Source organism: Scophthalmus maximus, chromosome 11 (assembly GCF_022379125.1).
Source record: "Scophthalmus maximus strain ysfricsl-2021 chromosome 11, ASM2237912v1, whole genome shotgun sequence".
NCBI classification, from domain to species: domain Eukaryota; kingdom Metazoa; phylum Chordata; class Actinopteri; order Pleuronectiformes; family Scophthalmidae; genus Scophthalmus; species Scophthalmus maximus.
The window spans coordinates 7,936,462-7,960,040 of NC_061525.1; the positions used below are offsets into that span (position 1 = coordinate 7,936,462).

General features: G+C 45.3%; 1 protein-coding gene across 5 annotated transcripts; it reads right to left on the minus strand.

The window, feature by feature from the left end:
• Nucleotides 1–764: 764 nt before the first annotated feature.
• mtus2b (microtubule associated tumor suppressor candidate 2b) lies at nt 765–23,541 on the minus strand. 5 transcript variants are annotated; one of them, XM_035623872.2, is made up of 15 exons: nt 22,923–23,401; nt 17,003–19,039; nt 16,494–16,677; nt 15,553–15,750; nt 11,817–11,963; nt 9,721–9,819; nt 8,684–8,880; nt 3,957–4,023; nt 3,417–3,631; nt 3,036–3,141; nt 2,863–2,936; nt 2,677–2,775; nt 2,416–2,535; nt 2,103–2,203; nt 765–1,892 (listed from the first exon to the last, which is right to left on the minus strand). In XM_035623872.2, the coding sequence occupies exons 2-15, from the start codon at nt 18,833–18,835 to the stop codon at nt 1,685–1,687; spliced, it is 3,648 nt and encodes a 1,215-aa protein (XP_035479765.2). In that variant the 5' UTR covers nt 18,836–19,039; nt 22,923–23,401; the 3' UTR covers nt 765–1,684. The 5 variants fall into 5 exon arrangements, with proteins under 5 accessions (XP_035479765.2, XP_047191508.1, XP_035479768.1 ...); XM_047335552.1 differs by having other exon boundaries at nt 2,103–2,200; nt 22,923–23,400; XM_035623875.2 differs by lacking the exons at nt 8,684–8,880; nt 9,721–9,819; nt 11,817–11,963; ... (2 more) ...; nt 17,003–19,039; nt 22,923–23,401 and adding an exon at nt 6,289–6,475 and having other exon boundaries at nt 2,103–2,200.
• Between the last annotated feature and the right edge of the window lie 38 nt (nt 23,542–23,579).

The following is a 23,579-nucleotide window of genomic DNA, read 5'->3' on the forward strand; positions in this document are numbered from 1 at the left end:
TCTAACTAATTTAGATTTTTTATATTCTGTACATCCAAATACTGTAAAACAAACGGTTGAACTTTGTGATTTTGTCAACATGAGCATAAGTGAAAAAGGAAGTCAACTACTGAGAAACAAATCAAACAAAAAGTTATGACAGTTGTTTCTCTCTGATGATTCATGATAATCTACAGCGAAGGTTATTCTCTACAATCAGAAATGAGGTAACAGCTTGCAGCTTTAGCAAATAAATATATTTTTTTCTTCTCCAAAATGAATTTGCCAAAAGTCAATTGGAGATACACGTGGAAGATGAAGGTCTGGAAGCCACATGAGTGTTTTTCACATCGCATTTGTTCTCAAGGTTTTTCCCATGGTGAATCTCGGAAACCATTTAGTGAGACAGAAACCAATGAAAGCAATGCAAAGGTACTGCACACTGTGTCAGACTGCAGCTCCCCAACATGATAACGTGTTCAGTTAAATACACTATTGACAAGAACTACATATGTCTGCACATTCACGGCTGATTTTGAAACAGTCGACACCAGACACATGACGGCTACACAGCAGCGCGCGATGAACCGCTGTGTTCAATGAGTTCATCTTTGGTGGTTTCTACGGATCCTGCACTTCAGTTTTGTAGGAAATGGTAACATATAACCAAAGGTGAGGGGCCTCAGCTCACATGGAAAATGTGAGTTTAGTCTCGAATGCATTCCACAATAACTTAGTTTCATTTCATTAAATCCTGCTCTGTGTTATTGGAGGTCACGCGATTTGCCCCTTCGCCCTTCCACTCCGTTTCATCGCACTGTAGGGTAGTCCTTAAAATAAAGTCCATCGTAACTGGAGGACAGAACATGCTTTAGAGAGAGAGCGATACATTTATAGTTCAGAAAACAAATAAATAATAATCGATAACACAGCTAAACTGTTATGGCAGTTCAATGGATTGATGAGTTGTTCTGTTGTAATCATACATTTCTGGTCAGCGCTGATATTTCGTTATTTAAGGAGAAAGTGGGACAGAAGATTGAGGCTGGATGGCTCATGGTAGTCATTCGCACGATCCTGATACATGAGAGATTTCTGCATGAAAAAATGGCTCCACAGAGGAAGCCACCCTTCGAGAGGAACCGACTGTCGGTAGTCTTTGTGATTTTACTCAAAGTATTGCCTGTGCCGTTGCTGGTGGCAGAAACTGGACAGCAAAGGCTCTGTGTTGCACCTATCGATGTTTGCTATGTCTCGTACATCCGTCATCCTGAGCGCTGGAGATGCAGATGGAGATGAAAACCTGGAAATGAGGCACTGTGACTCTGTTCCTGCTCCCTGACGTCTACAACGATCAGGTCTTTTCGTCTGCTGCTGCAGCATCGCAGCGCTTCTGCTTTGTTGGCCATTCGTGAGGGATAGAAAAAGAGGAGGGCATAGAGTTCCTCTCTTGAACAATAAGAGACTCAATCATCAATAAAAATGACTTAGGTCAGAGATTAAAATTCCTGGAGTTTGTCTTTGGAAATGCATCACACGGGCGATTGGCATTTCCCAAGAAACACACATATATAGTCTTAGTCCATCGGCACTGTGTGAAATCCCACACTTTTAACTGAGAGGAACATTCAGAGTTTTAAAAACACCAGGGCTTCGGATGCCAGGTAAAAGAAAGCATTTGATACGAGAGCTTCCTTACAGAGCGTCATTGGTGGTAGGAGTGTGGGCGCGCAGGGGAGCCTGGTCCGGAGACGGGTCGATGGATGGGGGAGGAGCTGGGGGACATGCGAGGGCTCAGCTCGCCCGTCTGGAGACGCCACAGCAGCTCCTCATTGTTGCGACTCAGCCGCTTCTTCTCGTTGCTCTCCTTCTCCACGTTCACCTGCAGGTTGGCATTCTCCTCGGAGAGTTGTCTGGGGAAGAAGGGGGGCGAGAAAAAGTCAAAAATTAAATTTCATGTCAGAAATTTGCCTTAATATATCAGAGATATATATATTTATTTTTTTTGGTCCACCGCTGCATTTGCCCAAAATTGTTGGGCGCATTACCATTGATCCTTGACCTTGGGCATCACAAGGTGATTTGATTCACTTCTACTGCACCAGTGAGGCATTTCAACTGACCTGGACACGGCGAGGTTCTTGTCTATTCGTTCCTTCAGGTCCTCGTTCTGCTGCTGCAACACCTGCACTCTCTCCTCCAGGTAAACGTTCTTTTCAGCCTGCTCAAAATCACAGAAGAGAGGGTGCAAAACATTAAATTCTTCAAACGGCTAAATGGAATGTGAAAATTTAATACACGCTAAATGGTGTATTTACAGTGGAATTTGAATGTGCTATTTCCTATGTGACCCTTCACTGGGCATGGCATTTTAGAAACAGCTCCAGGAGAAGCACCAGTTTCCAGGCAAAACAAAAGCAGAAATTTGAGGCCTACTATTTTCTCCAGTTCTGTTATCTTCAGGTCCTGCTGGTGAATTTGTTGATTCTTCATCTCCAGAACTTCTTTTAGACTCTTCAGGTCCTCCTCAATGTGTTTATACGGTGCCAGGGCGTCCTGCCAAAACGCAGACAACATGAGCGAAAGCCACCATCAGTCTCCGTGACCAACAAACCAACGCATTCTCGAAGTTTGATCCAGCTACTGTCACCAGAGCTGTCTGCGCTATCGTCCTCTAATGTGTCGCGCAGCCGTTACCACTATCTGCTCATCGGTGCTCCTGCGAAGAGCCTCCTCGAACCGCTTGGCTCGGTCCCTGAGGCTGCGGTTCTGGAACGTCAGCGTGTCCACCTGATCCTGTGGACCACACAGATGTCGCCGTCACCCACCAGGAAAAAATGTCACAAACGTTTAGACGGATGTTTTCTGAGGAGAGCTGTTAACCTGCAGTGACAGCCGGATCTTTTCGAAATCTTCCTCCAGAGACCTCCTCTGCTGCTCATGCGCCATCTTCAAATCTAAGAGAAGAAATAGCATATCGTTACCTCTCTGAGCCTGCAGCGGAGTGAGTCAGTGAAAGGACAGCAACGGGGGTTTTTTGTCGGTACTGTGCTCACTCTTCACAGTCCTGGCGTGCTCCTCCTGCAGCGTGGCCAGTGTGTCATTGTGAGTGGTCTCTATCTCCATCAAGGACGCCTCGTGGTTCTCGCTCATCTCCTCGATCTGCGGCCAAGATGTAGGGTATTACACTTTCAACGAAAGTAACTCGATGCCAATGATGAATTGGTGTATGAAGGTATGACCACACACTCATACGTGCACACACATTAGGGGGGGGGAACGGATCATGTAACACACTGTTAGCTGTTTTAATGGGGATCTGTGGATTGTCCAGAGTAACAACGTTGCTGTTGAAATATTCCAATCAAATTTCGTGACAGCCACACGATCAACTTCTGAGGTGGCACATAACTGACCTTATCGAAACACACACACACCTGATCCTGCTGTCTGGCCCGCAGCTCCTCCAGCTCGGCTCGCTGCTCGGCCCGCAGGCTCCCGGTCTCGGCCCTGTGCCGCGCCCTCAGCCGCTCCTCCAGCGCTCGCAGCTCCCGCCGCTGCTGCGCTCGCAGTCCCTGGAGCTCGGCCTCGAAGCGACGCTCCACCTCCTCCTTCTCCCGCTGCAGTTGCTCCCAGTGTGCAACACTGAAAGCTGGAACACAGCGTGTAGAGATTCAAATTTAGGGTCACATACTAACTAAAAGAGAAGATGAACCAAAGTTAATCTAGCAGCTGTATATTTGTGATTTTTGTGACCGAGCAGCATTTTATAGTATCTGGAATGTGGGTGTTTTGTTCTTGTACTAAATCCAGCTTTCCAGCAGCAGAGTGGATTCCCCAGGGGTCACTTGGTCCCATCCCATATGCCGGTGTACTGTATAATACATGATATACAGTGAGCGGGGAGTGACTCACCCCTCCCCTCCCCTCCCCTCCCCTCCTGCGGTGCCATGTCTGCCACGCCGTATCCCACTTACCCACTTCATCCCTGATTCTGGCAAGCTCCAGGGAAAGTTCCCTCTCTTTCACAATGGCACTCTCACTCTGAAATGCACAAACACAAAAGGACAAGTTAACTGTACGGATGGATTTCTTACAAACACCTGCAGCACCGTGGTAACGGTCAAATGAATGTGACAGTCGTGGCACAGATTTAAGCTGCAGAAGACAACAACTGACGCAGGAATGGGTGATTGGATTCGAAATGAAAACCTTGATACTAATATGGTTACTTTTCTGATGTTGATAATACATATTAATGCAACAGCATTCCAAAAAATTCCTTTTCCCTGTGAAGGTAAACGTTCAGTTTTTTTGTCAACTCAAGTTTATAACCTATAACTTATAGGTTAGACGATGTATTGTCCCAGAAATTATTGCGATAAACATTATTATCGTAATTTTAAGACCATTTTTGCTACTGAATCATGTGAGCTCGCAGTACGGGCCTACTGGTCGATGCGCGTGTAAGTCGCTGGACTCCTCTCATACGCGATTTGTGTCGCTTCTGAGAGAAACGTTATCTAAATTTTGTAAGTCTTCAAGCACATGGTAACACCACACTTCCTGAGCTGCGCCTCCGCCACGCAGATATTGCTACATTTATATTTATATATATATTCATATATATATTTGCAGGTTCTTTCATCAAAATTGCTTTTTCTCCACATGTGGCATGTTAATATGCGGAATGAAGTAGCCAGACAATCTTGTTAAGTGCCATAACCACACACTTACAACCTGTTTACACCAGTCAGATTGTGTAATTGGCCCTGCAACCTCAAACCAAACTGTACTTTTCACTGCACTGGACTAAAGGTCACAAGCTGTAGCTACCGACTATTGCACTAAGGATGATGAACAGCAGTGTTCTGCCCGGAGCTCACAGATCACAGCGGATCAAAGAATAGATGTGGAATGATTAATTATTTCTGGTAATGAAAGACAAAAAAAAACACAACCTTTTCTGTGTCACATTACAATAGGCTCAATGCTTTGCAGCACTGTGTAAGAGTCAGCGGCAACAATTTTAAAAGGAAATCTCCTTTGATAAAGTCTTCACACAGAGCTCGAAGGCTTTTCCAGTATTCACAAGGGACTCCTCGAGATGCGAACCTCCTCAGAGAACGGCTGTCAGTTAAATGACTATTGAACACAACTTTAAAAGTGCAGTGAGATGGCTCCGCACACTGTTGCTCGGAGATGACGTACAAATCCCAAAGCAGTGTTTACGAGAAAACAACGGAGCGAAAGGTGGACACGGGCAGGAGAAATGAGACAGTATGCAGTCACACTACTGTACGTCTCGGCGGTAAATGATGTCACCCTCTGAGGTTTTACTCTGTGGGGACGGCAGTGACCTCATTGGTCAGCGGCTTTTTTCATTTCACTCCTCACGCTTGAGCTCCACCTCTGCTCCCACCCACCACTCCCCAGTCCTGCCCACACATCCCCCCCTCTACGCCGATCCCCAGGGAGTCATATGTGTGACGCGCATTCTGATTGCCCAATTCAGCCCCTCATCCTGGCAACATGATCCATTTCAGGGCTGCAACTAACGGACTGATCGATTATTTGTAACATAGGAAAAACAATGAAACATGTTCATCCCTATGCACACAGAGTCTGGGGTTTTATTTGTCTGGGCAACCGTCTAAAAACCTAATAATATTCAGTTAACAAAGAAATTGAGAGGCTTGAACCAGCTAAATAACAAAGGATTAATGGATAATAAAATATTGATCTCTCTCTCTCTCTCAACTGACTAATCATTTCAGCACTGTGCATTATGGAAAAGAATATGCATGTCTTTTTATAGTAAAGGTGCTGTGATGAGTTAATAAACCACCACTAAGGTCTGCACCCACGTAATCAGGCCAGTTTCAATGGGACCATAACATCCTCCATGAAAGTGCAGTTGCTCTTTACGTTCAGACTGTTTAGTCCTGAAGAGGGTCAGACTCCGCCGTGCACACGGAAAGCTGCGTCTACAGGATGAATGCTGCACGGGAAAAACTGAATGCGTGATTTCTTTTGGCTGTAATAAAAAGACAAGACAGCAGCAACGGCACGTTATGTAAGAAAAGAAAGAGGGAGAGCCTGACTGACGAGCCTGCTTTGACTCAGCACAATCCTGCACAGATTCACTCTCTCCACCGGCTCTGTCTCTAGGAAACAAAGTGAACATCATGCACATATGAACACACACACACATACAGACCCCCACCCAACACCCCAACAAACACACACGTGCACGACCACACATACTTAAAGGATTCCCCGGTGCTGAAACAAGCCTGCTGCCTTTACCGTTTGGTCCAGACAGCGCAGTGGGAGGAAATGGAGCCTGCAGCAGCAATGGCCCATACTAGACTAGCAGGCAGCAGCATCCCTGAGCCGGAATGGGGAGGCAGCACTGAAGGATGTGAGCGCCAGAATAGAAAAAATTTACAGGGTGCAAGAGAGAGGGGGAGGGATCTAGGGGAGGGGAAGGGAGGGGAGGGGAGGTGGGTAGACTGAAGCCTCACCTTGTTTCCTGGTTTGCGACCTACGTTTATCCCGGATAGAACAAAGACCGACAGCACCCAGCCCGGCTCTGCCTGCCCACCCCTTAATCCCCCGCCCTGTATTGTATACACACACACACACACACACACACACACACACACAAGCACACACACACACACACACACACACACACAAGCACACACACACATGCGGTCTTCTGCATTTTGAAAAAAAAGAAGAGTGGAGCATAAGAACGTGGGGGAGGGACATTATCAATAAGTGGCCAATTATCTGCTTTTTTAACTGGGCTCAGGGAAAATAGCTACAGGCACCAGGCATTTCAGAACATATCAAACTAACAAACCAACACATGCTAAATGGAAAATATTTAATACAGACTTGCTAAAGGGATGTCATCCAAATTGTAGCATTGGAGTTTCTTGCAAAATATAGTTCAATCAATAGAGCACTTTACACTAGGTGTTGCTCATGCAAAAAAAAGAGTCAATTACTCTTTTCTCTGTCTATTTCTTCAGTCAATCTCACACAGACATACATTTTACCTTCTAAAACCCCATGGTGTCACTGCTTGTTAACGTCTTCAGACACATATCACAGCCAAAATACAATATCATGGTTTTATTTGATCAAAAATGGACAGGGCATTATTACTGATCAAATACTTTAGTCCGGTTAACAAGCTCCCTGCTCATTTACTTCTAAAAATCGCTTATACTGTGATTTATTATTAACAGTACTGATTGAAAACCAAAGCAAAGGCACAATTTTAGAGGCAGAGTCGCATCCCTTCAATAGTTCATATATTTGCAGATATACCAAAGATGCATGCAAAATATTCCATCATCCACCCGTCAGACCCTTTGGCGAGCGTTCTTCCCGTATCTGACGATCAGTCTCACTAAAAGCGCAGCCAGGCCCAGGCAGTCAGCTCTAATCTCGTAAATCATCTCCCACTGTAGAGCAGAACCCGTGGGTGGGGCTAGGAGATGGATGGAATCTAAGCGGGGGAGGAGGATGGGGCAGGGAACGTGTGCAAGCAGACTGATTTCTTCTACAAGATGTCTTTGATTCTGGCAGTGACACCTTAGACAAAAGAATAACACCAACCCAGCTCAATCACATGTATGTCCATGTACTGTGCATATACTTGCACATACATGTATACAAAGCCATAATGCATCATATACAATTTCACCTTGTTTAAACTACTACAACTCTTGGAAATCCTCTGTATATTTTCCTTGCTGGCAAAACCTGCTGCTTCAGAGTTATTTCCAACATATTTGAAAAGGAACTGAAGTCGGATCTACAAAGCCAGATGCTACAGGTGTCATTTGTGCCGGCGAAGACATCGCACTTTGTAGATGAGCTCTGAAGGGCAGCTACACCTGTTCTTGTGTAGTTTTTAAAAGCGGCAGTGTGCATATCGGGCTGGAGTGAGGCTTCACAGTGAATGAATATTTAAAATGAACCACGATGCAAGTTTGATTTAAATCTCTCTTCAGTAAGTCAATCTCTTCATGTCAGTGTGACACTGTCAGAGATAAGGGAGGCTTCCTTGATATGGGTTATTCATCCACGGTGACGGATTTTACATTGACTTAATCAAGTTATGTTGTTAGATAATAATGTATTTACAAGCAAGGGTTGTTATGGAAATTCGTCATATGCATGAGTTGATTTAGCATCAAATTAAAGCCAGGGAAAAAACGTCTTGGATTCTTTCAAGACAAGTTAGTTGGATGTCTGAACTTCCTCAGCTCATTAAGGGGAGGGGGACAGGGAGGGATTGCAAAACCTTGCCACAGCCATGTGCAACAACAATACACTGCAACAACAACAAATGCTATAGGTTCTATCTCCTCCATACACTTACATCCATACGCACAGACGATGCAAGCGTCATTTCTTAATCTCAGAATGAAAGGCACACTTTCCATCTAATGAATCTCTTTTATGAGTTCAAGCCAATTAATAATTGTCGGTGAGCAACTGTTTGTTCTTTTTTTTTCTGCTACAGTTAAATTGTAATTTCCTGTTAATTCTTTTTTGGGAGATCTCCAATAAAACCAATCTGCTGTCCAAGACTATGCTCCATGGTTGTCTAAATACATGGTCCAAAAGACCCCTTGCTTCGTCAACCCGGCTGAGGTCCCAGCGCTCCGCCGTGGCCTACCTTGTGACAGAAGTGCTGGGTAGTGATGCTGAAGACGTCCAGGCACAGGGAGGCCTTCTTCAGCTGGGCCTGCAGGCTCTGCAGCTGCAGCGCCTGCTGCTCGCAGCGCTCCCGCAGCTGCTGGACCAGAGCCCGGTCCAACTCCTGGGCCCTGTCCGTCCGAACGGAACCGCGGACCGCTGCCGTCTGCCCACGAACTGTGGAAACAGAGGGCAGCGGGCTTGACGCAATATACTTAATTATATTACATTTGCATGTTTTCAAAATGTAAAAACTTGCATACAAAAGTGGATTATATGTGTCAACATTTGTCATTTGTTTAAAATCAAACAATTCTCTGTGACAGGTGGCACCTTTTCAAAGACTGTGAAGACTTTATAAAGTGTAGAGCACAAGAGAGCGAACACACCAATTAACAATCATTTAAAAAAAATTGATAAACTGTCCAAGTCACTTTTCATTGAACATTCAACACGTAATCTGATTCCAGCTACTGAAATACCAGGATGTCCTGCTATTGTTTTCTATGGAATTGAACATCTTTTGGGTTTTGGGCAGTTGGTGCGAGAAAAACGGTAAATTGAAAATATCATCTCAGCATAGACACATACACAAAAAGATTAATCCTCTGTGGTTTATTTTATTCACACAAATTCCCTCTCTCATCTCGTGCTGGGAAAAGTACGAGTGCATTATGCTTGCAGCGATGAAGCTTTCCTGGGCCTTCGGTCGGTCTGGTCTCTGAGAAACAGACAAAATGCTGACTTGTGCTGTGGTAATCTGACCCAGCTGGATTTCCACCGACGGAGCCATGGTAGCATTACAGCAACTGTAGCCTGTTGCTATGGCAACAGCAGGCTGCCATCGGCCTTGTAATAAAGTGTGGCGGGAGAGAGAGAGAGAGAGAGAGAGAGACAGTGATGGTACAATTTAAAGATGCAGTAGCAGCCGAATATGTTGCACTGCCTTTTCCACACACACACACACACACACACACACACACGTTCGCTGAGCACTGTGATGTATGTAAGACTCACTCGGGGACTGAGGCTTGGGCGAGACCACTGCCAATCTTTTAGGGGAGGACTTCGGTGGCATCACGGCGTGTGTGTCCTTCGGCATCTCCCTCCTGGAGGCTGTTTGGTGAAGGAAAATGTGGCCATGTTTTAAAATGCAGACACTCAAAAACATTTCTCTCATAGATATGTAAAAATATATTTTCAGAAATATATTATCTGTTATAGTATGCAGTACATTTTATTCAATGTAATACAGTACAATAATGGTATTGCTATTTTACACTTTTACCTTATTTCACAGTCGCAGACTGAGATTGAAAATATGTATATTGTATATGTACATATATAATATATCCTATTTCTATGGATTCATTTATGTAAAACAAATGATTGTCTTCTTATTAATCAGCTACAGCATTAAAATTCAGTTCACACACGAATGCATCAATAATGTTAATAATAATAATCCAGAAACACCAAAAATGCCAAAGAAATTAACATCTGTGCTTCACCTCTGCTGTTTAATTTTTATCATTATTATTTTTAGTATCTTTAATCATAGATTCTCATCAGAGATATATTCTTGTGAATTTCGCCAGACATTTGGAAAATCCTTCTTATGAAAACCATATGAAAAGGTGACATCAGTTTTAGGTTTTAAGAAGTTCACCACCGGTGTGAAACACATGTGTGTTCAGTGATCACCAGCAGGTGGCGCTGCTCTGCTGCAGCAGAGCCCACACAGAAATACACCCTGTGACCACTGGGTGGTGTTGATATTCCACACAAAGGTACCACGACCAACAACAAAGCATGGATGGAGAGTACACTGCACGATACTGTATCTCGGCCATGATGCAACGCTAAGCAACTGTTAAGATACATCACACCCATTTTGGTTTATTATTTATCATCCCGAAATTAACGTTAGCTCATCCGAGGCACAAGTTCAGTGGTTCTGTGAGCAAGATCATTTTCATACATCCCTTTTGTCACCACATGTAGATACGTTAACTGACTTGTGAACACGAGGTGTAATGGCTGGCGGCCCGGGTATGTTTTGTGTTTACAGTTGAGACTAGCGCAGTTAGGCAGTGTGTTATTTTCATTTCTTTCTGCCACTGTTGAGTGAGTCAGTGGGATTTTGGTTGGATTAGGAAAAGGATTTAGTTTTGTTTGTTTGTATGGTTAACACCTTCCGCAGGCCTTCCCTTGTGTGTCACCTCAACTGACTTCTTTTCTGTTCCGCTTAACTGCTGTGACGCGAGAAAGCTCATTGGGGAGATGATGCCTGTTTGGTCAGGTGAGTCCTTTGAGATTTGCCTATGTTAAATGGCTACTGTACAAATAATAAACAAAGCTTACATAAATACCTGCAGGGACTTTCCTTTAAGAAAACTCAGAGGCAACTTAAAGTAGCACTGATGGACATAAGTATTAATTTCAAAGACAATGAAATGGTGCGTAATGTCTGGGGATTTTTTTTTTCTGATGAAAGAGTACAATCCACTGTTCATTTTCCTTAGATTATATTTCTAATATTTATTATAATTTCAAATTTTTCTATTAAATTTTTTCTCACTGAAACACTGAGGAGAGTGAAATATCAAACAAGCCTTTTTAAAAATACATACAAATGCATGCATGCCACAGTGTCTCGTGTAAATCAGCAGCTTGAAGCAGCGCAGGCACCAATTCATGAATTCATCTTTTTCTGGCTGGCCAACACACTGAATCTAATTCTGGAAAATTCAAGGAAAGCCTGGTAACACACAGTGCACCAGCTTTTGTGAACCACCCTGCTGAACATCCGTCTTGCCGCTCCACAATGTCAGTCAACAGAGAACTGTGACACAAGGAAATCATCCTTACGGAGGAATGAATACCAACATGTGATTTGAGGGCTGCGGTTCATCAGATGCAGAAACTCACACATCCGATCTTAAGGGTCATCAGATGACCAGGCGGAATGACCTTGAACTGGGGGTAGTGGAAACCGCAACGGCACTGGAGTGTGTTGTTTCCAGATATAAACCCCCCTACACCACACACACACACACAGATATTTCGCCTAACACACTACTGTCCACTGGCCGTGCGTCGCGGGGACGTACCCATTGGGGAGGAGCGCTGCGGGGGCAGAGTGCGGCGCTGGAGGCCGGGGGCGGGGGGAGGCGGCGGTCGGCTCTGACCGTGGGAGGCTTCGCTGGGGGTCGCTGTGGCTTTGTGTGAAGGTGTTTCATCGCTGCCACTGCTGGGATCTGCAGAGAGGGAAAGGTGTGAGAGAACAGAAAAAAAAGCATTGTAAGAGACTGTCACGATTTGGAAAAGTGACCAGAGATTGACTTGTGAGTTTTTTCCTTAGATAATTCATCATTTCATTTAAAGCAATATTGGGCAAAACTTGGATTTACAAACTCCAAAGGCAATTATTCATTCTATAGAGACTCTTAATATGGCTTTTAGATCTCGTTTCATTGGAGTAAAGATCTAATCAGCTTTTATAATTGCCAGTTTTAAAATGCATGACTATGAGTGGTGGAGTTACAGAATTTATTTTTATTGATACACGCTTATTTATTTGTACATTTATCAGTGCGGAAATGAATGACTGAAAATATAGAAATATCTGAAACATGCAGTGTAAAAAAACATCCCCTTACTTATTTCTACTTACAAAAAATTAAAAAGCATATCATTTCTCCAGAGCACCTCGGCCGGTGACAGTGCTGTAAATCTTCCACTCTCACAGACACATAAAGGATCGTGGGATCTCTCAAAGGTCCGTGAGACGTTCCATTTTGGTTTTCCTTTTGTATTTTAGTATCAGCAGATCGTGACATAGCCCTGGATAGCAGTTTTTTTTCTAGAGTGCCGAAATTCACAGAGACCAACAAAATAGAAGGCTGCAGCAAACATCTTAATTATTCATAACAGCTGTTAATACGCCTCTAGCTTTCTGTGCATAGCAAAGGCTTTGATTCATAGACAAACTGAGGCTGTAGCAAGGAGCAGTCCAACAGAAAAACGCCGATCACACCCAGGAGAAATGAACTGGAGGATCGTTGTGGTTGTGATACATCGTTATGTTTTTGCTTTATAGAATTGAGTCAGGGTGAACTCTAATCTGTCTCTAGGATGCCATGCAACTATACAGACAATTCAGCATTTAGGTTAACTCTGTCAGCCTATTCGTCACTCTCACGGAGGAGAGAACGCGTCACTATTCACATCTGAGAAGGAAAAGGTCAGAAGACGGTTTTAATGAGGTTTGAATCATGTTAAATGAAACGAGCTGTTGTAGGAAGAAACACAATATTGTGAAGCGATACCACATTTTAACAGTGCTACAACCAAAATGACTGGAAAAAAAATAGATGTCAAATTGCCTCCAGTGGGACCGCGGTGTCTCTGCTGAATCCACCTGGGAGCGTCAGCTTACTGCGATCTAGACGGAGCCGAGCAGCGGATTGGCTGTGGGAGACGAGCGGAGGCTGACTCACTGCTTGTTTCTAGGCTGCGTGTTCAGTACGAAACTATCCGCTGCCATAGGCCTCCTCTGATCGGTCTTACACCAGCAAGAAGCAAGGAGGCCTCTGTAGTCTGCTGGTGACTGACTCACAAGAAGTGAACAAAGAGAGCTTAGAAATATTGAATACACACATTTTGTTTTGCATTTGCACTAAGGCTCATCCCTTAATACATCTACCGCAATTTACAATTCTCATACCTACTATTTGCTAATGATTTCTGTCTACATTAGAATACGCTTTTCTCATATAATCATTCTGGAAATACACAAATTCAGCCGCGATATATAAAATAAACATGCGGTGTAAAATAAGACTTACGCAGGTCACCAATGTGAAACTTTTGGAAATCCCTGAATATACATCTAAGGCAACAAACTGTTTAACTGGACTATAGGAAGGAAAAACAACAACACATGAAGTTTTGTCTTAGTGTAATCTTAGAATTCACCTTAAACCCCCCAGAAAGGGCCCTTTCAGTCACCCGAGGGGTCACAGACACTGTGAAGAAGACTCTTTTTTTTGATGAGACTGATCCACAGGAAAAGCGGCTTCATATTTATAACACGCGACAGAGATCTGAGCTGCCTCGACTACCGAGAAGTCTCCCATGGAGCTGGTACGCAAATCTTGACGTTGCATAACAGAGTATATAGTGACGAATAGCTACACCATGTCGATAAAAATCGGGAAATCTGGATCAAGGTGAAAGTCAAATACATTCTTCTATCTGACCAACATTTGAAAATCCTCAAATATGGGAATCTGGAAGAACAAACAATCATCCCATCCAAGTTGCCCACGGAACAACAGACACGTGAGTATTGTGTGAGCTCCCCACTGAGCCAGTTGAACTGCATCATGTGTTCAGTGGCCTGATGTTCATCGTGGCATCCTCTAGCCCGAGAGGACATGCTCACATACTCCCAGTCTGAAGGTTTTTAAGTCGAGCGCAATCCCCAGCAAACGTGGCTGCAGTCGAGGCGTGCGGCTTACGGCATACAGCCGTACAAGCTGCCAGTCATGTATATGCTGCCTGAGATTCTTCCGAGTGCTTAGCAGACACCCATCTATTCACTTGAGCACATGTAGAATGTGTACAATTGGGTTTTTATTTAGCTGAAAGAAACACAGGATGTGGTTGAATATACATTTCACTTATGCGGCCGCAGGTTATCATCTGGAGCTGTGTTTGTTGTTTTCTGAAGAATCAGTGTTAAGAAAGGTGCAAAATAACCCAGTAAAGTGTACACCGGAGCCTTTTGGGAGGGAGGCCGGAGCGTAAAGAGAGACCATCATCTGGCTGGACTGTATGAAAAGTTAGAGGAGGAGGAGATCCACAGGCACAGAAAGAGGCGGGCCAGAGGTGTCTGGCGTGAAAACAGCCGCACACATTACCCTGTCGTACCACACCCCGGTTGACTGTACGTTTTCGGCACACATAGCTCAGCCTCCGGCAGCTGTTTTCATCTTCTCCCCCCCCCCCCCCCCCCCCTCCAGTCTGAGGATCGCGTCTGCACCAGCAGCTTGAGGAATCCAGCAGGTCAGACCGAGACAGTAAAAGTGGTGAGCGGGGGAAAGGCAGCGGTCAGCTGTCAGCGAGCGGAACAAATGTGGGGACACTTGAGCAGAGGAGAGCTCTAACCCATCATCGTGGCTTCCCACCGGCGCGGTCAGTGGAGACGCCTGGATCTTCAAGATCCATTTGGGGATGTTGCTGGGTTTTAGTTTGACTGAGTCACTTTGTCCGGAAAAATCTAACACCACAAAAGGGGAAGTCTGTGGCGATTCGTCCAGGTCACAGTTAACCACGAGGGTGTGGAATCGGGAGCAACTGGACTTGGTTGTAGTTTCTTGAAGACGTTTCCCCTCTCATCCGAGAGACTAAGTCTCTCAACCAAACTACAACCAAGTCCAGTTGCTGGGCGGGGGGGACTGGATCTGATCCAGCTGAAATGCTGCAGTTGGCAAACTCAGCAGAGGGAGGAGAGAGACTTAAAGACCTCTTCCTCTGTTGTGCAGCAGCTTTCAGCGGCAACTTGCGATAAATCAGTGAAAAAATGAAATGAAGCAAGTGGCTGTTACTATAGTAACTGAGGATAGCAGGGGCACCAAGTACTGCTGGTGAACTAATAAGGACGTGCAGATGTAAAAAAACCAAATCCCAGACAATGTGTTATAAAACAATGTGTGAAATATCCTTTTAATCAGACTGAACACTGTCTGACGTCTATTTTTGTCTTGGGCTCTTTTTCAGCTGGAGTAGAGGAAACTGTATGACACAGATTCGTGTGCAATGTGTGGAGAGGGGCTGACTCACGCTGTGAGGGTCGACAGGGATCGCTGTCGTTAGACTGGTTGCTGGACACGGCCGAGACGCTGGAGCTGCGGACGAAGCCGAAGGAGCCCGGACGGGCAGCTGGCGGGCCGGCGAAGCCTGGAGGACGGAGACCAGACTGGCCTGGTTTGAGCAGGAGACTCTTAGGGCTTGGTTCTGGGCCCGACCTCCTTTGCTCTCCTGGAGGTTCAGGGGAAGAGGAGGAATATCACAATATGAGCGGATGTCGAATGCCAAAGCTGGGGTCTGCGGTCACAGTCTGCGGTCCCATTTGCGCTGATTAATTAAAAAAAAGGGATTTGTGTCACTTTCACTAATCTCCAATCTCCCTATTAGCCATAACTTACGTCTGTTAACCATTCTGTGATGACATTGGACATAAAATACAGTGTGAGAGCACCGCACTATGTGGAAGCCGACTTGATTATTACTTGTGATGTGAGTAGGTAGAAATATGCAGTGCAAGCTGCTATGATGTGTGAGCGACATCGCCATGAAAAACGCTTTGCACTTCAAAAGAGTTTCGGTGCTGAGGCTGCCGAGACTCATCCATAGTCATGGCAGGGGAAATATTCAGGTAAAATCATTCAACAAGCCGAAAATGACTAGTTCTCTGCAGCTCGACACCAAGAGGATGGTATGTGGACAGAATAAACAAAGAAGCAGAGAGAAGGGAAAGCGCCCACAGTTGTGTAAATGGTTTAAAACCCTTATTTGCTCCAAAACATAAAGCACATAATCAAGTATCATGTCAAATTGTTCTTATATTTCAGCTGAAAATCCCACAAAAATGTATACATATACAGCCTGGGAAACCCCTTTTTTCTTCTTCATATGAACTCAAATAATACATAGAATGTTCTGGTACTATGTGTACAATTACAGTAAAATTAAACTTTTATGCCGCCTGATCGCCATCTCACCTGCGGCGTCGTGTGTGGATGCTCCAGCCGCCGGAGCAGACGGGCTTGGGACCAGGGCTGGCCTTTGACCTGCTTGCTGAACCCTTGTCTTGGCCGCGGGCTGCCTGGTGACCGCCCCCAACCCCAGCTGAGGCCTCAGAGCTCTGGGTGAGCGGTGGACATTGCCGCCTTCTTGGGAAACAGGCTGATGAGGGACATCACCAACACAGTCAGTCACTGTCACAACAAGAGTCATTCCTACGAATGGGCGATAAGGTGGTATGACATCATTTTGACATTGAGTGCAATGACGAACCAGACAAAGAACCCCTTCTGCATTACTGTGAGCACATTTGAGATTGATTGGTTTTTCACAAAGCAGTTCAAACATTTGCATTACTCAGACTCATTGCCAACTTGCCGCTGTACGAGGCCACCAGCATTAGGAGCTGTCCTTGTGTAGCTTCAACCCCTAATGACATCTGGTTGTGTTGTGTGTGAATATGTCACATCAAAAGTCAATTTCTCACCTCTTGGAGATATTTCTCTGGCACTTCCTCATAAGAGCTGTCCGACTTGCCACTCAACCTTTGAGGTTTGGTGCCGCTTGGAGGCTTCGCCCCAGTCCCAGTCATGCCTGGAGGATGGTAGCCCGCCTTCTGCATCTCCTGGCGGTATTTGTCAAACAGCAGGTTGGAGGAACACAGCACCGCTGTGGATTTAGATTGAGGAGCAACCTTCGGAGCTTTCTGAGCTGGCGGGCTGGGGAAAGAGGGTCGTAGTGGGGGTGTAGAGGCCTCATGTGGGGCATCTGGGACTTGTGGTTTTGCTTGAGGATTCGCCCGGACATAGGTGATGATTTTTGGCCGTACATTTTTAGGCTTCTGGGGAGAAGAAGACCTCCTGGGTTCGGGTTCTTTTTGCTGAGGCGTGACAGGTTTGGGGATGCCACTGCTCAACGGCATCTTTCCCGGGGGCTTGACTGTTTGACCTAAACCTCTCTGAGGGGAGTCGCTGCGCTCGAAGCTCAGAGTCCTGATGCCCTGGACCTTGGCTGGAGAACCAGGCGGTCGTCTCTTGGGCGAGCAGGAGGTCGATTTCGAGGAAGTAGGAGTTGCTTGTCGACTGGGGCTTCCCCACGGCTTCCTCCGCTCCAGACTTGAAGAGCTTGAGGTGCCGGCGTTTTCAAAAGAGCCCTGCCTCTTTAAAGAGTTATCAAAGGAGAGCTGCTTCTTCATAGTATTCTCAAAAGAGGGCTGCTTTTTTAAAGTCTTGACAAAAGAGTTTGTTTTTTTCAATGTGTTATCAAATGATCCTTGTTTCTTTATGGCTTTGGACTGAATCAGTGACGGATTGTCCTTTGAACCTGTTTTGGTCGGGCTGTAATTCACATAAGGGGCCTCATCAGCTTGTGTGCTTTTATCCATTCTAGTGCTGCTTTCTTCCTGTGATGATTTTGTAGTGGGCAAAGCCTTGTGCTTACTCCTCCCTTGATCACAGTCTCCCTCTGAAACTGTGCTGCTAGATTTATTTCTCCGGTTATTGTTCTTCCTGTGCTCATCAGCGGCATCCTCACACGGAACAGCTCCATGACTCACTTGATCCCTCAAAGCGACATCCTCGGAGTGAAGTGTTGAATTCAAGTTAATGTCCACGTCCTTCTGGTGTATTGTGCTTTTCCTAGAGGAGAGGGGTGGATTGTCAACCTTGCCTCTCTCAGACACAGTGGTGCAAGTCAGGGAAGCCGGAGTCAGGTCTTCTGAGGTGGTCGAGTAAGGACCGGGGGCAATGTGCCAGGAGTCTGTCGCCTGGGACCTGCCAACGGGGTCCAGAGCAGTGGCCATGTTTGAAATGGTGGAGAGACAGGACACAAATGCATCAGTTTCAGAGCTTAACTCAGTCCTGGATGCCTCTCTGCTCTCAGACACATGGGAGGCACTGGATTCCTGCTCGTTGGCACAATGCAGAAAGGACTTCCGCTCTTCCCTGCTCTTACTATCCACTGCCTGTTCTCCTGTGGCTTTGGTACACGATGAAGTGTGTTGAAGGAGCTCCGTCCGGGCCGCAAGCCCGACAAAGTCCTCTCCATCCTCAACGAGATACGCCTCGAGCTCCTGACACTCCAGCCTCTCAAACTCGGCCAGCTCGGGGTCGTCACACTGGGAGTCTGTGCCCCAGATGAGGATTTTGTGGTGGGCTGCTGTTGCAGTCTCCAGCCCTGACGGAGTGCCAGTGTCGCCCATCCTCTCGCCATCCTCTGTCCGGATATCATTAGCGTTGGCATCACCGTCAGCCGGCACGCCACCCTGCTGGTTGTTGTTCCTTAACCCCCCCCCACGGGTGGGCTCTCCACGCTCGCACATTCTGGAAACTGTTCTGAGATGACGGCGCCCTCAAGAGCACATTCAAGAAATCAATCGTTCATGGCATCAGTTACGAAAAAGACCACCCTGCCATTCCGTCAGTGTCGTGGTGGCACAGCGGGAGCCAAGTACGCCAGCAATCACAATGTTGAATATCATGCCTAATTTAGAAGACGGGTCTTCATGACATCTGGGGTCCTTATCCTGTATAAAAACAACCAAATAAAATGACTTGATGAAAACATATTTAACAGGTGGGAAGTAAACACCCAGTCCCACTCTGTCTGTCTGTTTTAGCACATCCCTATGTTTTGGGAGGATTCATTTTTATTTATTTTTCATACGCCTGAACTATTGTCGTGAAGCCCAGAATTTCTAGCAGCACAGAATTTTATTTTCTGCGTGCCCTGCTTTTTTAAAGGACACACTTCTGAATTTGAATTCAATTGAATACATTTTCATTTAGGACGTTAAATATAAAGGCTTTTCACTTATCCAAAGTACGCCATATAACATGCAGTGTAACTGAATTCTTTCCTCATCAGTAATACACTCAGAGGAATGAATGAATGTATGATGCATGCTTGTTTTGTGTCATCCTCATCATTTCTGGGATTGTCTCCTTAGAACTGGTAATAGTTTGAGCACACAAGCGTCTTTGTCATAAAAATCCCATTTACGTTCTGCGGCAACATTACATTTTCTGTAATGCCTGGAATTTTCCCTCATCATAAATCATTGCTTACTGTTGGAGTCACTATTAAAGTGTGCTTGTAAATACATGAACGTACACAGTCAGTCAACAGTTTGTCACAGTTTGACATGAAAAGAAGCATCTTGTTGTCTTTGCAGGGGAGTTGTGGCTAGAAGACAGCGTGCTGTGAAGTGGGCGGTTTGAGTTCTCCCTACGGTTTTCCAAATGTATCTACATTTCAAGCAAACATTTAACAGACTGTGATGTGTTAGGAATCTCTGAAAACATAAAACACCATTAGCTCTACATCACGTGATCTCTTCACACTGGCAGAATCTATTCAAAGAGCTCAAGATCGTGGAAATAACTTTTGCACATTTTACCAGAACCTGGCCTCTCATTCCTCTATGTTTTGAATGAGCAGGTCCTTCCTTACATGATAATTGACGTAAAGAAAACGCCGGGAATTAAACGGGAAGGATGTGAATTGCACAAGGAAGTGCGGTGTCGAGTGTGAAGGTGTTTGGATGATAATCTCAGGAAAGCAGCAGGCTGGATCAATGGGGACAGGCCTCCAGCCCACTTTGAAGTGCATCAGTACTGTAAATTGAAAAAGATACCACTCAGTGCTGTTTCTGTAACTGACATATTTCCTCGGTGGACTCTTGTACAGCACAGAGATCCTCGGCAGACTCTGTGATCTCAGGCAGAAGCTCTTTCTCACCTCCACGTTATGTTCCCACCTTGCCACATTTATAATTCACTCGGGTCACCAAGTTGAGATAGGTACCATGAACCAACCTCCAACTTAGGTCTCTGCCTGGTCTTTTGTGCCAACCCACACATTTCAAATCACAAAAACAGATGGATATAAAATCCATTTAACTCCAACAGGTTTGTTTTTTGTTGGGAAAAGAAAAGGGGTAAACCTTGGTGAATAAAGCTTGGCGCAAGAGAACACTATCATTATGTATATACAGCATGTTTTCTCACCTTTAACGTTCCTAGAAGCACACCGCTTTGCAAGAAAATGCAAATGATATGAGTGCCTGTTTTGCAGCGCAGGGGAACACAACTACACCAAATGCTGCCTCAGCACCTGCACTGCAGAACACGGACCAATGAATCAGATTCCCCTACACTTGCCTCTCCCTCGCCTCCCGATCAGGTCTCACAGCACCTCGGGTTACAGTTCCGCCGTTCAACCTGACAAGACAGGTCCCAAACTCCCCTTCGCTCGCCAAGCTGTTAGAAGGATGCCTTGCAGGGCAGACATTGGAAGAGATGACATCTTGGATGAATGAAGTCCTGTTTCGAGAGGTGGCAATCTGGTAACGGGATTGTTTCTGCTGCAGCCTTGATTGCTTCTCCGTCCCTCAAATTGATTCCCAACCCCAAATCGATGCGCTGCAGGAACACAGCAGTACTTCATAACGTGACATTCATCAGCACAGTGATGACATGATGGATGTGGCTCCCTTGTTATTGACTTTTGATCAGCTTCTTTTGTTCATACATTAAGTGCCAATGTAGAAATAATGGTAATATCAAGAAGGACAGTTAATAAAAGCTATTCATTTAATAGAATAAGGGTTACATACAGTATATTGGCCTATGGGAACTCTAACCTTAACGGAAGATAAACTAACATCAACGTGTGATATCAATATTTTTCAAAACCCCCGAAACGCAACCCTTTCTTCCTCCAAGTGATCTTACACCTGCCCTATTCTGTTATGGCTTCCTGAGCCCGCAAATTTCATCATTTTCTGCTTCACAATCTGTCACGCTAATGAAAAAAAAAAAAAAAAAAACAGCATTGCAGAGATAATTGAACTTCTCCTCTTTCTCTATGCAAATCTCTGGAGAGCTGAGCCTCACAGCCTGGGTATCAAAGAGCAGGATGCTGCTCGTCTAAATGACTGGGGGGAAATAAAAAAGGGGAGTGATACTACTCACTTGCTGTGCCACCATCCAAACAGCACATACAGTTCTACAGTACAGGCTCATTCCTGAATCGACCCTGTCACTTCCAATCTCTTTGTTTTCCATCTTTTCAATTAACGTTCCCCCGGCTGTTGTGCTCTCGCGTCACTCTCTTGCTCCTGCAACAGCTGATACTGTTCCTGCGGGGACGCCGTAAAGGCAAGAGGGGAGATAGAGGAAGATTTACGTTCTCCCCATCAACATGCTTCCCTGAGCATGTTTCCCCATCCCCCCATTGTTCAGCAGCTCACCCTGCCACCTGCCTCCCGATATGCAGCCTGACGTCGACACCTTCAATCGGTTGGCCTCTTATGAAATCCGTGCATCCTTGTGCGTGTGCTTGTACCAGCGTGGGCTCAAACACCTTGTTTTCCTCAGTGAAGCGACAGAGGCTATTGCGACCGCACAGCACATGTGAAGCGGAGCAAAGATCAAGGCCCCTTCCGTTTGTCCACCAAGCTCCACTTGATGCTCAAACTGGAATCCTCATGAAATATTGAGGATGAATGAAAATGGAGGCACCAGTCTCTCTCCCATTTTAACGCTTCAGTGGCCCCCACTGCTTTGTGCAGCCGACCCAAGCCCACAGAACATCATCTCCTTCTGTGACATAAAGAAATAAGATCCCGGCAAAGGTGAGGGGCCACACGTGGAAGCGAAAGCAACATGCGTGCGGGAAAAATATCAATGTGGCATGCAGATGTGTAGTTTCCACATGTGCAAATGCACCAATATGTGATATTAACACCTTTATACCATTAAAAGAGCTTCCACCTCTGGATAACTGAGGCTTCGTAGGCTGCGGATGCTCCACACGCTGTCCTCACTGTCACATCTCCCATGTTAACAACACAACCGTCACCAGCACAAGTCGGCCACCTCACTGTTACTAATGCAGCTCATGTTGCCTCCTTCCTCATTTGAACAGAGTCTGAGCATGAAGTGAGTAAATACACAGGATTCCAAGCAGGGGGGGGAAATGAGGAAGAGCATGTTTTGCTGCAGACACTGTCCAACAAATATATGAGATAGAGGTGAGAGAATATCTAACTCCCTCAGGGTCTGACCCTCCTACCTACACATGCACACACAGAGATATGCACTTTGAGGTGAGGCCACCCACAGTGGCAAACGGAGCCTCCCTTTTTCTGACAGTATGCAACAGCTATATATTACAATTTTACACTCCAGGAAACAAATTAAGCAAATTACTTTTACAACCACAACCCCTTCGATAACAGGATCATCCGCAGCCTCTATCTCTTTCCAGCAGATGCATCTGTGCCGATAAATCCAATTATTATAGCCTCTGCTCTGAGATTAAGATTGAGATTGAGAGAGAGAGAGAGAGAGAGAGAGAGGGAGACCCCCGCCGCCGACCCCGGTGAGAGGTACAACGGTCCTTACCGTTTACATCCAGGTAATCCGCAGGAGTGGAGCTCGACCGCGAGGAGGACAAGTGGGAGGAGGGACACATCCAGCTCGGGTACTGGTGATGGAGAGCATCCAGTCTGCAGCATCACGGGGGAAAAAACAGGGAGGAGAGGAGAGGAGAGGGGAGGGGGATGAGACTCAACGCCCATGTCAACATGCCCTCAAGTCGCCCCCTGCAGGTTAAAACTACCATTTTCTTTTTCCCTCTATTCTCCATTTAGCTCCATACAGGATAATCATACATTAAATCAATAATGTATAATCATACATGTTGTTCACAACAACAAAACAAGGGGAAAAAAAGAAATCTTGAAATATGCAAATTCTATGTATTCTATTCTACATCTAAATTGGCAAGACATTAATTTGTGTCTCTATATAAAGGTTTACTGCAGTGAGGTGCAAAACATTTCACAAATAAAATTCCATTATTATTAATACTAGTACCTGGACAGTTATATGAGTTATGCACGATATACTGGTTATCTATTTCATTTCATTCCTTTGAATTAATCCAATTCATTTTTCTCATCAAGAGATAATGAATGCATGAAAAATGAATGAATCAAAAATTTGTATGAACATAAATGGAATTATTAGTTTATACTGCCCAATCCATTTTTTTTGTGA